Raw genomic sequence first — 18,582 nt, forward strand, 5'->3', positions numbered from 1 at the left:
AGAGCTTGGTTTACCAGAACCAGTAGGAGTTCATGCTCATTCTACACATTCTATGGCAACGTCTGCCGCATTCTGGTCTTGAGTTTCCCTGGATGACATTTGCTCAGCAGCTTCCTGGGCATCCTCTCACACCTTTATTACTCATTATAAACTGGATTTGGTGTCTAGAGGAAGGACTTCCTGTGGCTCTGCAGTGCTCCAGAATATCCTTCCTTAAGGGCCTCCCAAGAGTTCGGGTAGCTGGGGACTCTGTCCCACAGGTTGCTGATCAAATGAAGTTGACTACTTCAGATAAAGAAGTTATGTACTCACCATAATGTCCCATCTGAGTAGGTAAACTTCATTTGTCAGCAACCATCCCTCCCTCCTTCCCCCTTACCTTGGCGGTTATTTTTGCTGAGCTCAATGTTCGGAGTTCATGAGCTTTAGGTTTGTCCTTGGTTTAGGGGTTTGTTGGTGTCACGTGTGGAGTGGCAGACTCAATCTGAGGATTGGAAAGAGGTTGCAGTGTAGTATGGGTAGGGGGGAGGGGCTTGGAGCTCAGATCTTTTTGCTTGGTATGCTGCCGGCTCAGATCCGTGTCAGATCCGAAATCCACAGGTTGCTGACAAATGAAGTTTACCTACTCAGATGGAATGTTATGGTGAGTACATAATTTCTTTTTTTAAATACAGAAAGCTGTTCTTTCAGCATATATCATATTCCTAATGTATCTTAAGCTGCAGACCAGAATCTGGTATCTTTAATATTTTGATATATATGTCTCCACCGTGATGATCTAGCCAGTTTATATCTTCTTCCTGGAGGAATTATTTGGCAGAGTAACTCTGGCAGGGCACGATCCTTAGTGGGCTGCAGTTCCTTAGACATGGAGTCAAAGGCAAAATCCTCAGAAACACTCATTAATTTGTGGAAGATTGTGATAAGATACAGTCTGGGTTAGTAGTTATTGAGTAGAATGGAATAAAGCAGGAAATATCTGGTTCCATAGCCTAGAGGCAAGAAGGCCCTGACTGTGACCCCGGAAAATGGGATTCAGTTAGTGGCCCTGGCAGGTGAGGAGCTGGATGGGGTGGAGAGAGTATCAAAGGGAACAAAGGACGTTTGTTTCTCTTGGGGATGGAAGATGGTGCACATGCTTGGGGAGACTGGGGAGGACTGCCTACAGTCAATTATGGCTGGGGATGGTTTGGTTTGCTAGCAGTGCCCTCACAGAACTGGGGGGATCATCCAACAGAGTCATAGCATTATACAGCTGCCTGGAAGTAGCTTTACCCATTCATGCACAGGTCTGTAAAGCATAACAAAAAAATCTGTAGTCACTGGGGAATGAATGAGCCAGTCGGCTAAGAGTAGTAAATGATTAGCATGCAGTGGGGCAAAGTAAAGCACAAAAAAAAAATCAGGAAATGGGACTTCAGGGCAGATTGTGGCAGGGATTTATGTAGAGGCAGCTTGAGTCAGTAGCAAGTGAATTAACTGGAAAACTGGAGTAAAACAGGAAGTATGAGAACTAAAAAGAAAGGACGTTAGCAAAGCAGGAATTCCACTCAAAATGATTTTCAACCATAGTGCATTATGTGATGTCTAAACAGATATTTGATTTGCTGATCACTTTGCTTAAATCTTTTTTATATATTGTATATGATCGTTGTTTTCTGATTTGCAATACATGCTGAAATGTTGATGTTTTTATTTTTATGTTTTGTATGAGGTTCTGAGACTGTAGAGAAAATGTGGTTTCTAAGTAAGAATTTTTTGTTTAGATTTATTTCAAAATGATGATCAATACTATAATGTAATTCTGACTACAATTTGTGTATTTTATTTAAAGGGTTACAACCAAACAATCTCTCGATCAGAGGTAATAATTCGATATGCATTCCAGGCTTCCATAACTGTGCTGTGCATTGCATGCCCATGCGCTCTTGGATTAGCAACCCCAACAGCTGTGATGGTAGGCACTGGTGTTGGAGCTCAAAATGGGATACTGATTAAAGGAGGTGAACCACTGGAGATGGCACATAAGGTTAGTACATAAAGGTCCTGTTAAAAGTAGCAAATGTTATAGTAAAATGTTCCTGTTGTTTGTAGTAAGTAAGCAGTAACTTCATTTACACTAAATGGGTTCTTGGAATTGGTGTATGTAGTGCTGTTCACAGTGTGGGTACTTGTGTCTGGCTATATGGACAGGGTATTTTTACATGACATAACTTGCTTGAGTGGTCCCCACCTTGAATGTACATGATGCTGTCATAGTACTTGTGTATATTACTGACCTGTGAGTTATATTTAAGGTATGTTATATTGCTTCTTAGAGGGCATGAATAAAGTGATTTTTATGCAAAAAGCATTCCATTCTTAGTAATATTTTAACAGCTTTAACCTGTAAGAATTGCCCAATGCTGTAGCAATCTGTTTTTCAGTTTTGAACCTATGCATCTCTTTTCACATCTTTGTAGGACTTTCATACAGTTTTTTGATTAAATCTAGGTATACAGAAATGCTATATGTATATTTTGAAATGCCTTGTTTCTACAAGGTAGTTGCATAGTGTTATAGTGTTAGTGAAACACTAGACAAGTATGTGGTTATATGGATTTTACTTTCCTGCAATTTTTCTTTTTCGTATTTTCATCTAGCAAACTTTGTAAAAGTTTTTGTTTATAACCAGTAGCATAAATACATTCCAAGTGAACTGTAACTAAAAAGAAATTTCACCCCAGTTCCACATCACTGTAATAGTACTCTTTCGCACAGCACACATAAAACTGATTAGTCTACAGGAAGCAACCTACTTCCATTCCCTACTTAGTAAACTTTTTGGATGGCACATTGGGTCATTGGGTCGCTATAGGAATCGCATTGCGCTTAACCCACAGCAAATAAGTAAAAGAAATAATTAAAATTGAAGACCTGATCTAAGATCAGAATCCTTTGAAATCAGGGACTCGTGAAGAAATGGAAGTACAAGTGTTTCTGACTATGAATATAACAAATTCTGAATGGGTAGAGATTAGTAGTTCACAAAGAAAGAGCAGTTGTCTACGAATCTCAAAAAAAAAAAAAAAAAAAGACAATTTATAGTCATGAAGGAATTCCACCATACTGAAGAGTTACACCCTCATAAAATAGTGTTGAGTTTTATTTACTTTTGTAAAATACTGACATGCTTTCAAGAACAGTGCTTTTGGGAAGTTGTGGTTGAAGACATTTATAACTGAAATTTATATTTATAAATATTTCTGCCTCCCCATGTGCAGCACGTAACACATAAAATTGTATGTAGATGCTTTTGGCCATGTTTCTTTAAAACAATGATGTTAAGTCTTTTTTATAGCAAATGATTCTACCCAAAAGTGTAAAGTAATTTGTTGCTATCTTTAAAATTGTAATCTGAACCTATGGGTATCGGATCCGACTTCGGATCCGAGCCGGCAGTTTTCAACAGCTTAGATCTGAGCTCCTAGCTCCTCCCCCTACCCATAAACCCCTGCCAACCCTGACTAACCTCAGATCTAGTTTGCCGCGCTTGTCGTCAGCAGCTGGGTTTTCGAGCTCCAGGCTTGGTCGTCAGTTTGTGAGAAAAAAATTGAAAAATGTTATTCTTTTCTATCCCTTTAGTGTGAGTGTGGTGTGTTTAGATCCCTTTGGTCTGTAAACCCTAGTGTTAACTCTATTTTAGTTATATCTTTTCCCTCCCTCTCTGGTTCATCAGGGTCTGTGTGTGTGTGTTGGGGCCTAACGAGTGTATCCTCCTTAGCCTAAAATGTCTGAGGCCCCAAAACCAGTCTTTTCCAAATGCACAGAGTGTGGCAATAAGCTTTCACCGGCTGATGGCCACACTCGGTGTGTTCTGTGCCTTGGGGTTGGACACCTTTCCTTTGGGTGTTCCATCTGTGTGGCGTTCAACCCCAGGGCACTTAAGGACCGGAGATCCAAGCTGATCCTGGCGGGTCTCTTGCCCCCGGATTCGGCTTTGGCCTCCCGTCCTACCGTGGCTTCCACCACGGCTTCGGAGGCGGCTACTCCTGACTCTCTCCCCCCGGCCGGGACTCAACGTCCCGCTGTAGGCCCGGAGGAGAGGGAGGCCAGGAAAGACAAAAGGAGGGAGAAGCACCACAAGCGGAAGGCCGAGGCCTCCGCGTCGGCGCCCCCCCCCCAGCTAAGCAGTCTTCTCCCTCCAGGGCTTCCCGGTCTCCTCCCTCTCGGATCCGGTCTCCATGTTTTTCACCGAGTCCTGAGGAGGAGGAGACCCGATTTGCTTCGAGGTCATCGAGGCGGCACTCCCGTCCCACCTCGGTGGCCTCGTCGAGATCCACTCGCAGCCTTTCTGATGCGGATTTGGACCGGATGATGCAAAGGTTCCTCCAGGCTCAACTGCAAATGGGAGTGCTCCTGCCTCCCCCCCCTCCAGGGGGGAGCTTGACCCCTTTCTTTGCCCCGATAGCTCCTTCTCCGTCCCACTTCCCGGGTTCAGATCTTTTGGAGCCGGGCAGCCTTGGAACCGGGGGTGGGTCGGCGCCAACAGTCTCGCATACTTTGGCGCCGACGCTTCCCTCGAGCCTGTCGGGTCCGTTTTTGTCGGATCCAAGCTCTCGGAGCTGAGGGCTGAGCTTCGGATCTGAGGGTTTCAGTATGCTTTCGGCGCCGTCCAGGTCGGAGCATACTGGTCAGTCGGATCCGATCGCTTTGGCGCCGGCCCCGGTCCGCCTGTCTGATCCGAGTGAGGGTCTGCTCTCGGATCCCAGAGAGAGCAGCTCTCCCTCTGCGTTCAACGTGGTGGAGAGGGCCCTGCCGACTGCTTCCATGCCCCAGGTCCTTGCCACGGCTCCACCCTGCACTCCTTCTCTTTTGGGTCCGACTTCCATCACCCGGCCCCAGGGACAGCCTGCTTCAATGTCCCAGGTCGTTCCCTTGGAACAGGATATTGCTGGTGAGGCCTCCTCAGACAGCCCCCCAGAGGAGATCCCCCACAAGTGGAAGTGCAAGAGGAGGCACATGGACTCCCCCGAGTCCTTGACTGAAGACACGGATTTGGAGGAAGGGGAAGGCTCCCCAAGGTCACCTCCCCCCCGAGGATGTCTCCTTTGGAGACATCATGGAAATGCTCAGGATCAGAGGCGGGTGGTCTACCCCAAAGCCGACCTCAGACGAGTCCGTGTTCCTGGAGGCGTTTGAAGCAGGCCCTTCTACCTCTTGGGTGTCCCCTCCGGCCGACCCCCTGGTGGACCTGATTACCGCCAGTGCGTGGAAGGAGCCAGACACTGTGGAGCCAGTCCTGAAACGCCCTGACAGGATCCTCAGTCCCCCTGCGGATAGGCCCAATTGGAGCAAGGGTCCCCCGGTAGATGCCATGTTGGTTGCGGTGGCCACTAAGAGGGAAATAGCTCGAGAGCCCCTCGGTCCACCCCCTGGGCAAGGAGTCCCGATCGCTGGACCACTTAGGGAAATGGGTGTTTAGTTCAGCGTCTTTCTCGGTTAGGTCTCTGAACTATATGGCACACGTTATTCGATTGCAGCGGGATCTCATTAAGGAATACGCTGCATCGCCCCTGGAGTCCATGTCGGCGGAGGACAAACAGCTGTACTCCACCCGTATGGCCACTATTAGGTCCATTTCCAATACCTCTATGCAGCATGCCACAGAGGGATCCGCTAGAGCCAGCGGAGCAGGCCTCGTCATGAGGCGTCAGGCCTGGCTCCGGCATTGTGATTTCGCGGAACCCTTTAAGGCGTTGTTCGCAAATGCCCCTTTTGATGGTCCTACCCTATTTGGGAAGACCGTTTGCAACACCTTGGTACAGAGCGAAAAGGACGGGAAGACGTTGTCTGCTGTCGGAGTCCGCTTCTCTGCTCCCCAGAGGTCCTTCTCCAGGAACCAAAAGGGACAGAAGAAGATGTGGTTCCGGAAGTCGCAACAGTCCCAGCCCGCTCGGGATCCCCAGTCCTTCTGCGGCAGAGGAGGACAGGGAGGACGCCGCCCTAGAGGCAGAGGAGGCCCGAAGAACTTTGGGTCCAGAGAACCCTTCTCTGACCAGCCCACGCAGCAGCCCTGAGGGGCTGCCCGACTACTCCGCTCTGGAGGCAGTCGGGGGACGTTTCTCAAGGCACCTGGCAGCTTGGGAGTCCATCACAGCAGACCGCTGGGTGCTTCGCATCATATCCAGAGGTTACCAGATTCCTTTCTCTTACCCCCCTCTCTTCCCCAAGCACCTCCCCGATGTCCCAACCGATCAGAGGGAGGCCGCAGCTGCGGAAATTCAGCAGCTCCTAGAAAAAAGAGCCATCCAACATGTCCCCCCACACCAGCTCGGATCGGGTTATTACTCAAGGTTCTATTTGGTGCCAAAAAAGACGGGGGACTTAAGGCCAATCCTCGATCTCTCCCTCTTGAACTTGTCAGTAACCAAAGAGAAGTTCCGAATGGTCACTCTTCAATCCATTCTCCCCCTTTTTTGGGAGAACAATTGGATGTGCTGTATAGACCTCAAGGATGAGTACTACCACATTCTCATGGACAGACAATCCAGGTGGTTTCTCCGCTTCCGGCTAGGGGCCAGTCATTACCAATTCAGGGCTCACCCCAGGGTGTTCACCAAAGTGTTAGCAGTGATAGCGGCCCACCTGAGGCTCTAGGGAATTCAGGTTTTTCCGTACCTGGAAGACTGGCTCCTGACTGCCCCGACAAGGCATCTATTCTGCACAGCCAGGAACTATTTTCTTCGCATTGCTTCTTGGCTAGGGATCACAATAAATATGGACAAATCTTCTCTCACCCCGACTCGGGTCATAGATTTTATCAGGGCCAGGTTAAACACAATCAATCTTGTAGCCTTCTTAACCCTAGAATGACTTCGACACCTGAGGCTTCATGTATGGGCCATCCTTCTTTCTTCAGCTCCTCCTGCGGAATTGGTCCTGAGGGCTCTAGGCTCAATGGCAGCGGCAGTCAACTTATTGCCAATGGCACATCTGAGCATGAAGGTCTTGCAATGGACCCTCCAAGTCCTGTAGTCTTTTCGTCACTACCCTCTGAGTCATCCCATTCCACTCAGCAGGGCTTGCAAGAGGGCTCTCGTATGGTGGCTACAATCTCCGGACCTCCACACGGGACACCCCTTCTCTATGGCCCCTCCCCTTACCACTGTGACCATGGACGCCTCTCGCCTCAGGTGGGGGGAGCACTCTTCGGGCAGGACTGTCCAAGGCACGTGGAACAACTCGGAGACCTCTTTGCATATCAATGTCCTAGAGATGAGGGCAGTGCTGCCAGCGTTGCAAGCACTTCAGGACCTTCTTCATGTAGGGACTGTTGCGATCCAGACGGACAACATGTCGGTTGTCTGGTACATCAACAAACAGGGGGGAACCAGGTCTTACCCACTCTGTCGAGAGGCCATGAGAGTGTGGGAATGGCCGACCTCCACCAACCGTTTTCTCATTGCAACGCACATTCCGGGACGGTCCAGCATCCTGGCGGACAGACTCAGTCACACCATCCTTTCCCCTTACGAGTGGTCTCTCAATCCGCAGGTAGCAAATCAGATTTTTGCCAAGTGGGGGCAGTCCTGTTGCGATCTTTTTGCCTCTCCTTCAAACACCAAATGCAACAGCTGTTTCGCTTTAATTCCCCAAGTCGGGGAATGCCCAAGAGACGCTCTGGTGCATGCTTGGCCTCCCGGTCTGCTTTATGCTTATCCGCCTCTTCCCCTGATGCTAAAGTTTCTACAGAAAGCCAGTCGGTTGGGGAGCAGGATCATCCTCATTGCCCCATTCTGGCCTCGTCAAACCTGGTTTCCTTACCTTTGGTCTCATCTGGTGAATCCTCCTTGGATTTTAGATCCCCTCCCGGATCTGATTTCCCACCCTCTGGGTCTCCCAACCCCGAACCTGGTCAGTCTCAAGCTCACAGCTTGGCTACTCCAGTTCCACTCATAGCTAGGACTCCCGGCATCTCTTCCCCAGTCAAAGCCATTCTAGTAGCAGCCCACAAGCCTTCTACTAGGAAGATTTACAGTAGCAAATGGAAACGTTTCTCAATTTGGGCAGAATGTCAAAACTTGGACCCCTTCACAGCTCCCTTACATGCTGTGTTAGACTTTTTATCAGGACTGTTTCACCAGGGGGCTAGCTGTTCCACCGTCAAGGTTCAACTATCAGCTATCTCTCACTACCATGTCGGACATGATCTGTATCCTTTGATCACTTCAAAACTGTGCAAGACCTTTCTGAAGGGCACTTCCTGCTCAGACCTCCAGTAAAGGAAGTGGTACCTCCGTGGGATTTGACATTAGTGCTTCAGGCCTTGACAGCTTCCCCCTTGAGCCTGCAGCTTCAGTGGATCTCAAGTACTTGTCTTGGACGACGGCCTTTCTCGTCGCCATCACTTCGGCTAGAAGAGTTTCTGAAATTCAAGCCCTTTGTGTGAAACCCCCGTATCTAACCTTTCACAAGGATAGAGTTTACCTCAGGACCAATCCCTCTTTTTTCTCCCTAAGGTTGCTTCCGAGTCAAATATTAATCAGTCCATTAACCTGCCAGTTTTCTTCCCCAATCATCAGAACAAAGGGGAATACAAACTACACCTTTTGGATGTGCATAGACAACTTCGATTTTATATTCACAGGACATCTGGTCATAGGCAATCCAACCAGTTGTTTGTCTCCTTTGCCAAAACGAATTTGGGTAAATCAGTATCTAAAGTCACATTGTCTCGATGGATCTCACAATGTATTCTTTTGGCTTATGAAAGTTCTGGTAGGCCCGCACCTCAGGGAGTCCGTGCCCACTCTACCTGATCTATGTCCACCTCTGCTGCCTTTAGATCTAAGGTATCCTTAGATGATATTTGTTCGGCTGCCACTTGGGCCTCATCTCATACCTTTATCAACCATTATAAACTGGATATTATCTCCAGAGGGAGAGCATCCTTTGGCTCTGCAGTGCTCCAGAACATCCTTCCATGATGGCCACCCAAGGTTTAGGTAGCTGGGGACTCTGTCCCATAGGTTGCTACACAAATGAAGTTAGCTACTTCAGATTAAGAAGTTATGTACTCACCATAACGTTCCATCTGAGTAGATAAACTTAATTTGTCAGCAACCGTCCCCCCCTCCTTCCCCCTGACCTTTGATTGTTCACATTTGTTGTCTTCAGAGATGGTCTTTGATATTGATCTATCTTTAGCAGTTGCTGTTTTAGGGGCAAACTTGATCTGTGGTCAGTCAGGGTTGGCAGGGGTTTATGGGTAGGGGGAGGAGCTAGGAGCTCGGATCTAAGCTGTTGAAAACTGCCGGCTCGGATCCGAAGTCGGATCCGATACCCATAGGTTGCTACACAAATGAAGTTTATCTACTCAGATGGAACATTATGGTGAGTACATAACTTCTTATTTTATTCCTTCTTCCATAGGGTCTCAATAAGTAGAGAAATGTTAAGCAATGTTAATATCATTAAATTCAGTAAAATGTGGTATTGATAACAACATTCAGCATTTTTACAAGTTTAAACTTTAGGTTTGTGTTTAATCATATACAGGATCTGGATCACCTCAGCCAACCAGAATTTATCAAATGCACATTTGGCACAAGCAGTTAATGTAAAATATCATTCCTTATAAAACTATTTTTTAAAAATGTACTCTGGAGAACTTGTGCCTCTTCCCCATTATTGTCCTTGAAGAGGGTCTATACCTGATGTATCCTCTATATTGTATGTTGAGACTACCACATTTTGGACAAAAACAAATTACATGTGTGGTCTAAAAATGTTTCCAAACCAATGATGTGAAGTTGTTCAGTCTCACTGTTCATTCTTTACTGATGGGTTTGGAGCCGATCCCTCAGCTCAGATACGACCAATTGCAAAGCTCGAGGTCTTCAAATAGCTTGAGGCCAAGTCCCTATCCCATGATGCACCTGGAATTACCAAAGATCTAGTTTGCCACTGCAGTAGATCGGAGGTTCTGCATTAGTTTGGGCCAGTAAAATTGTTTTTCTATGTATTTCTTACTTACATTTACATAGTTAGATAGTTTAACTAGTTTAGGTAGTTTATTTAAGCTCTTACAGCTTTATACTGTGTGTTACTGTACTTTAGTCCCTTCCCTTAGTCTGTTTAAAATTTTTTTCTAGTTGGCCTTTTGTTTTAGGCCTAGTTTAAACTCTTTGCTAGTCAGTAGAGTGTACTTAATCACCTTTGTCACTATTTTGCTAAAAACGTTTTAGTGTGTAGTTTTTCTGTCTAGTGTATTTAGCCTTCAGTTTGTTTAGGAAAGGCTTAAATTTATAATTACTGTTAGAGTTTTATTAGTAACAATAATTTTGTCTGACTGGATATTTAGACAGGATATTATATCTTACCAGCTATCTCCATTTTTTCTGTATAGCCTGCTATTATTGCGTGTTTAAAAAGTTGTGGTGACAATAAAGGCTTTTCCTGCCACATTTATATTTGCATTGCATTTCGGCGTGTGTGATTTAGCCTGATATTTTTGAAGGTTTTTGGTAGCTGATTACTGCAGAATTGTTTTCTGTGACAGTAATTCTTCAAGTTTTCCAATGGCTGACCAAGACAAGCATCCCAAGTCTGGGTTTAAGAAGTGCCCAAAGTGTGGCCAAAAGATGTCTGTAACAGACAGCCATGTGAATTGTGTATACGGTCTAGGAGCCCTGCATTTTGCAAGACATATGTGCTATTTGTCATTCCTTCTCCTCATGGGTCCTTCAGGAAAGGAAGAGAAAACTTATCGACAGAGGGTTGTTGAAACCTTTGTTTCAAGAAACTTTGAGTGACCAAGACGGATCCAGCAAGTCCTCAAAGTCTTTCAAGACTTCGGACTATAAGAAATCAAAAAAATCTTCAACTTTGGCTGCACTGCCATCGGAACCGACAGTCTTTTCCTTTCGGAGCTGGTCCCCAGTCTTGGAACCGGTGTCCAAAGCTCCAGAGAGTCCGTTACTTCAATCGGTACCACCTTCGGTGCGCTCCTCTCGGTCCTCTATCAACCTGTCAGATCTGGATATATATTGTGTGGTGCAGAAGCTGTTATTGGCACCGGCCTTGGCAAAAATGTTATCAACTTCAACCCAAATGGCTTCGGAGCCGAAGACCATAGCACCAGCTTAAACTATTCCTCCTCTGAGCCATGCTGGTCCATCAGAGCCGGAGGGGTCAGACCTGATGATAGTGGAGCCCTCTGAGCCGACGCCTGTTCCAGTGTCTTTGGCTCCGTGCACTCTGAGGTCCTCAGTGCAGATCGAGGACTCTAGGGGCCGACACTCTCCAGTCAGGTCCGGGGAGGATAGTCGGACCGACTTGTCGGTTCCAAGACTCCCTCTCGGATCTTCGGCTTGGATGAGCTCGGCTTCTACCTCTGGTTCGTAGCCCACTGTCCCGGTATTGACAGTATTTTCAGATTTGTCGGTTCCCTCACATTGGAGCAGAGATGCTTTCGATGCCATGAGGAGAGTTATGTCTCCTAGGACATCCTCGACCTCAAGTCTGCCTTCCTCCTCCCCTAAAGCGCCTGTGTCTGCTTCTGTCTCACACATCCTTACCAAGAGTAGAGACCCAGAGCCTCAGGAAGCCCCATTGGGAGGCCCCTGCTCTTCCGAGACCTCACCAGAAGTTCCCACTGATGAGATTCCCAGGAAGAGATTGTGTAAGAGGAAACATCTAGACTCCTCTCGGGAGTTTCTAACATCAGATACTGACTTAGATGAGTCAGAAGGGTCCCCACGGTCCCCCTCTGAGGATATCTCATTTGCTGAGATACTTGAAATCCTTAGGCAGAGGGGTGACTGGCAGTCCAAAAGCCCTACTGAGGATGAGTCAGTTCTCCTGAAGGCTTTCGGGTCTCAGCCCTCCATCTCTTGGGTATCTCTGCCCTTCAATGAGCTGATGCAGCTGGTCTCATGAAGGGCGTGGGAGTCTCCAAATACTGTAGAGACTGTCCCTAGGAGGCCTAATAAATTAATTTCTGACCCCCCCTTGACAAACACTTTTTAACAAAAGGTGTTCCAGTTGATGCCATGGTGGTGGCGGCAGCCACCAAAAAGGAAATGTCTGAGACTTCCTCATCTATCCATCCTCCTAACAGAGACTCCAAGATTATGGATAGATATGGGAAGTGCATGTTTAGTTCAGCGACCTTTGCTCTAAATTTGCTCAACTATTTAACTAATTTTACCAGGTTACAAAGAGATCTCCTTAAGGAGCTAGGAGATACTCTTCAGGGTACAGTAGCTGCAGGAGCTTCTGACAAAGTTGCCGCTCAGCATGCTACCCTCAATTCTGTAGTCAACTCATCCATGCGCCTCATCTCTTATGCAGCTGATGGAATGAGTAGTACAGCGGGTACAGGAGTTGCTCTTGGGAGACACTCCTGGATGCACTTGTGTTCTTTCATGGAGCCCCTCAAGTCATCCTTCGTGAGCACTCCCTTTGATGGCTCGTCCCTCTTTGGGCCTAAAGTGAAGGAAACCTTAACCAGGTGTGAACAGGACGGAAAGACTGTTTGCCGTCGGGGTCCATTTTTCCACCCCTACCCGACCCTACCCTAAAGCTCAAAGGGGAGGAAAAATGTGGTTCCGAAAAGCCCAAGAAGCCTTTCAGGACACATGTGGTGAACCTCCCCCTACAGAAGCAGAGGAGGGGGGCAATAATGGAAGACGCTGCCCTCACGGCAGAGGGGGTTCGCAACACCAGGATGACAGAGAACATTTCTCTGGGAAGCCCTACCAGCGCTCCTGAGAGGAGGCCCAACTGTCCTGCTCTGGAGGCAGTCGGGGGTTGCTTATCTTTGTATCCAGACTCCTGGCTCAAAATAACAAAAGACAGCTGGGTACAAAGTATCATTTAGAGAGGATACTTCATCCCATTCCCCACACCCCCTTCACTCATAAGAAAAATCCCGGACGTTCCACTCAGTTACAGGGAACAGGCAACAATAGAGGTCCAAACGTTGCTAAGAACAAGAGTCATCCAACCAGTCCCAACAGACCAGACAGGATCCGGAACTTACTCAAGATTCTTTTTGGTTCCAAAGAAGACGGGGGACTTGAGACCCATATCGGACCTCAGCAGACTGAACCAATACGTAAAGAAAGAGAATTTCTGGATGGTCACACTTCAGTCTATACTTCCCTTCTTAGGGAAAGACAATTGGATGTGCTCGATAGATCTCAAGGATGCGTACTACCACATAAAAATGTCCAGGCCATCCAGGGATCATCTGCACTTGTGGCTGGGAGCCAATCATTACCAGTTTCGAGCCCTGTCCTTTGGTCTCACTACAGCCCTCAGAGTATTCACCAAATGCATGGCAGTGGTCACGGCTCACCTGAGGAGTCTAGGATTCCAGGTGTTTCCGTACCCAGATGATTGGCTCCTTACCGCCACCACCAGGCATCAACTCATTCAGGCCAGGGAGTCCACTCTGTCACTCTGCAATCATCTGGACATGACATCTCAGAAAATTCTGCATTGTCCCCATAGCAGCATATCGTTTTTATCGGGGCAGAGTTGGACACCACCACCACCACACTAAGGCTTCCAATAAAAACAGTCTTTCTTCTTCGTCAGCATGTCAGCGTTCTGATATCAAAAGACAGAGCACCAGCATCAGAAGTTCTGAAATTATTAGGCATGATGGCAGCAGCTATTTTAGCCATACCACTAGCTTGTATGCACATGCACATATTACAATGGCTGTTGTTCACTCAGTTGTCTTACCAAGAACTTCCCATGTCTCACACTATAATGATCACAAATTCCTGCAAAAAGGACCTTCAGTGGTGGTTGACCTTACTTCATGTCACGCTAGGACGCCCATTTGTGCTACCCCTTCCAGTGGCCACAGTGACCACAGATGCTTCCCTGATGGGGGGGGGGCATTTCAGGGAAAGGCAGCCCAAGGCACATGGACTGATCAAGAGTCACATCTGCATATCAATGTCCTGGAGATGAGAGCAGTACTTCTGGTGTTGCAGTACTTTCAGGACTCTCTTCTTCTGGGTACGATTGTAGTTCAGACAGACAAACATGTCTGTTGTCTGGTATTTGAACAAACAAGGAGGAACTAGGTCTTACCCACTTTGTCGTGAGGCTCTCAGAGTATGGCAGTGGGCTGTTTCCACCCAGCGCTTTCTGTTGGCAACGCACATTCCGGGGAAATCCAGCGTGATAAAACTTCCAAAAAAACAAAACCAGGAAACACAAATACAGTGGTATCAATTATCACGAAAGTTGAAGTATTAAAATCAAAATTTTACTGATTTGTTAGCGCTTTCGTGCAACTAACATTAAATGCACTTCTTCAGACAAACCATACAGCACAAAAAGGTGCAATTAAATACACACAAAGAAACACGCCCTGCATTAATTAAACAATTACTAAATTAAAACTGTTTAACTCTTTTCTTAAAAGACCAGCAACAGTATAAAAAAATTCAATATTAATCCATAATCCATAAATTCAAATAAATAAGTCTTGATTTTATGTATTTGAATATACATTCATGCCCGAATAGATATTCAAACTTTAAACAAAAATACCAACAACATAAAAATGGTCCAGTGAGAATACTAAATATTCCCACTAAACCGTAATGGTGTCCTAGACCAAGTGAAAAGTATTTACCCATATAGGTGCATTCACTAGATAACTGTTTTTATACATCAAAATAAATACAAAACAGGGAACCTACCATTAAATAAACAGATACTTACATTAGTATTAACTAAAAAAGTCCCCTAATTTTTAATATAAAATGTATTAATATTTATGTGTAATATTCACTAAATTGTAATCAGCCTTAACCTACCCGAAAGAATATTCATCGCTCAAGAGCTTTTAATTTAAGTAAAGATTTGATAGAACATGTTTCGTTGATCCCTGGATAAACATATGCATTTGTTTTAAGCTGCCACAATAGCTCTTGTTCTTCTAACTAAAGGTGCCATGGACCTCCCTAGGATTTTTTAAAACTTTTTGTACCACTGTAAACCCAAAACTATGTGTATGGAATTCACTGACATGCCTTGCAAGGGCATTAGAGGTAGTACCTTTAGAAATTGCGTATAAGTGTTCGTATATACTCTGTTTTAATTGGCGTTCTGTTTTGCCGAGATAGAATACAGGGCAAGATTTACATGTAGCCAAATAAACAACGCCTTGGGTTTCGCAGTTACACTTATCATTAATATAATATTTAATACCTCTAATGAAAAAAGAGGAACCAGTTTGCACAAATTTACAGTAATTGTAATCCCCACACTTATACATCCCTTTATTAGGCCTGTAGGGCTTAACTGGGAGTTCAAATAATGTTTTAAGGGAAGGTGCTTTTTTGTATACAACTAAAGGGTATAACCCTAGTATATCAGTGTTAGTTGCACGAAAGCGCTAACAAATCAGTAAAATTTGGATTTTAATACTTCGACTTTCGTGATAATTGAAATCCAGCGTGATAGCAGACAAGCTCAGCAGGGCTATCTTGTTAACCCACGGGTGATCCCTCAAGAAGGAAATAGCGGACAGGATATTCTGCAGGTGGGGCCAGCCTTGCTGCAGCCTTTTTGCCAGTCACATGAACACAAAATGCAGAAGCTACTTTGCCCTGATTCCCCCTCTGGGAGAAGCCCCAAGAGACGCACTCATACATGATTGACCTCCAGGTCCTGTCTATGCATTTCCACCAATCCCGTTGATACCCAAGGTTCTATAGAAAACAAAAACCCTGGGAAGGACCATCATTATAATAGCCCCTCATTGGCCTTGTCCGATTTGGTTCCCCTTCCTTCGACTTCAATTTTGGAGGACCCTTGGATTCTGGACCGAGTTCCAAACCTTCTGACACACTCATTGGGGGATCTTCATCCCTTTCTGCAGTCCCTGAAACTGACAGCTTGGCTGCTCCAATTCCCATCCATAACCTCTCCAATGAGACAAAACAGATCATTTTATTTTCTCATAAATCTTCTACTAGGAAGCTATATGTTAGCAAATGAAAAAAAAAATTTCTATATGGGCTTCTAAAAATAATATTGATCCTTACCAAGCCCCTATGGCCTCCATTTTATAGAGTTCTTGACTATGATTTTTAACAAAGGAGCTGCAGCAGCAGCCGTTTGTATTCAACGGGCTGCTATTTCTAATTTTAATCTTGGATTTGAAGGGTTCAATATCATGTCTCACAAGTTATCTAAAGCTTTTCTCAAAGGGACTTTTCATATTAGACCACTTGTGAAATATCCCTATTCTCCATGGAATCTAAATTTTATGCTTTCCCAGATAATTCTTCCACCATTTGAACCAGCTTCCTCTTGTGACCTCAGATTTTTGTCATGGAAGACCATCTTTCTGGTAGCTATTACTTCTGCCCACAGAGCTTCAGGCTTTATCCATCAAACCTCCATATTTGATATTCCATGCTGACAGAGTCTCACTTAGAACAAACCCCTCATTTTTGCCCAAAGTTTGCACTGAAACCGATCTCAACCAGATTATTGATTTGCCAGTCTTCTTCCCCAGCCAGTCAAACAATTTAGAATATATGCTGCACAAACGTGATGTTCACAGACAGCTCAGATTTTATTTGAATAGAACAAAAGATTTCAGAAAATCAGACTAGCTTTTCATTTCATTCTCGGACTCCAGGAAGGGTAGACCAGTGGCTAAAACAACTATGTCTATATGGTTATCTGATTGTATCACCTTTGCCTATTCAGCTGCCAATATGCCTTTGCAACATAATATTAAAGCTCACTCAACTAGAGCAGTTTCTACATCATCTGCTTTTTCTGCCAAACTTCCCATTAATAACATTTGTGCAGCAAACCTCAAAACCTCATACCGATGTTCATTGTGCATACAGCTGCAGTCATAACAGATGGGTTTTCCTGCCGTCAGGCAGGTCCTCGGTCGGCCGAATTCCAAAGTCTAGGTCCGGCGTCGGTTGTCGTCGCTTCTTCCCTGACGTCAGTGTGACGGGTATAAAGGAACCAGCCGACGCCATTTTCTTCAGTCTTTCTTGCCGCGCGGTGGCCGAAGCAGAAGCACTTCGCAAGTGCCGGTCGGCCAGCTCCTGAAATTACGAAAATTTTGAAACCGAAGTCTTCTTGAAAGCTAAGTACCCCGTTGGGGAAACCTTTCTTGCCTCAGACCGATGTCAGACAAAGTTAACAATTGTATTTCATGTGGGAAGCAAATACCGCATAAGGATTTTCATTCCCTCTGTATACCTTGTTTAGGCCCAGACCACGATGTCTCGGTCTGTCGCTTTTGTGCTACATTCAACAAACGCACTATTAAGCGTCGTGCGGAGTTCGCCCAGCATTATTTTGGAAAAACATTTAACTGTATTATGTCGTCGGATACTCCGACTCCAGTTTTGTCCAAAAAACACAAAGATAAGGACCGAAACACGAGGTCCACGGCCTCTACCGACACCACGCCAAAGCCGACTACACATAGTCCGGTTCTCAGTGAGGCGCCTACGCAGCCCCTGACTACCGACGACACTTCATTGGCGGTGTCTCCTGTGCCCGAGGTCGCAGGCTCCTTGGCCCACACCCCGACTACAGATACCGAAGCCATTCTTGGCGTTGAACCTCACAATGTGGACAGGTCTACCTCCACTCAAGGTGTCTTCAGACCTTCCTCTTCTTTTTCCATCAAGGCTTTCACTAAATCTAAAGCAGCCATGCATTCTAAGAGACAAGCTACACAGGGCCCATCTCCAGGCCCCATGCCTAAAAAACAGATGCTTAAAATGGCTGAGGATTTAATTACTCTTATCAGGGGTTCTCAACCCCCACCGGACAAAAGGCCCAGAGTGGAGGAAGAATCCCCCTCCTCTGATCAGGGCTCCATTATTTCAGAGCACTCTGATGATCAGGAACATTCTTACTCCTCTTTTGAAGACTCTGATGCAGAGGAGTCCATTCCTTCTGTATCCCCCCAGAGGATTACTCATTTGGGAAACTTTGCATACCTTAAGGGAACACTTCCACTGGGAAGGCCAGGATTATTCAGATTCCAAGAAAAGGCTTAGGGAATTTCTCTTGCTACCTCAGCACAGGCCTCTGGCTATACCTCCTGTCTTGGACATCCTAGATGATGTTTACTCGGAGGCCTGCCTTAACCTGGAATCTGAAGTAGGCAGACTTCATTTGTCTGCAACCTGAGGGATTCGGATCCGACATTTATTTTATTTTATTTATTTTATTTAACATTTGTTGACCGGGAAAGTCCGACTAGGTTCCACAGATCCTGTTTTCAGCGGAGGCCCGGGGAGAAATGCTCCAGATGCATGTCTTTAGAATCGGATCCGAGCCGGCAGTTCAAAAGCTTTAGGATCCGAGCTCCTAGCTCCTCCCTTTACCCATAATCCCCTGCCAAGCCCTGACTGACCCCAGATTTCATTTGCCGCGTTTCAAGTAGCTGACGGATTTTGCGAGCTCCTACTAGCAAGTACTTTTCTAGTATCTTTTGACAGAAAAATTTCTTTCTTTCTCAAAAAATTAACAAGTGTGAGTGTCATTAGGCTATTCTCCTCCCTTTAGTTTAATTTTTTC

General features: G+C 45.8%; 1 protein-coding gene across 1 annotated transcript in view; it reads left to right on the forward strand.

Moving 5' to 3' along the window:
* Positions 1–18,582, forward strand: part of ATP7A (ATPase copper transporting alpha) — a 2,674,176-nt gene that overhangs the window by 1,851,695 nt on the left and 803,899 nt on the right. Inside the window, exon 15 of the mRNA XM_044057744.1 lies at positions 1,835–2,029. Coding sequence (XP_043913679.1) covers positions 1,835–2,029 — 195 coding nt within the window. The remainder of the gene's footprint in view (positions 1–1,834; positions 2,030–18,582) is intronic.

The sequence above is a fragment of the Protopterus annectens genome, chromosome 15.part0 (genome assembly GCF_019279795.1).
Source record: "Protopterus annectens isolate FY-2018-M chromosome 15.part0, PAN1.0, whole genome shotgun sequence".
Classification (NCBI taxonomy): Eukaryota; Metazoa; Chordata; order Ceratodontiformes; family Protopteridae; genus Protopterus; species Protopterus annectens.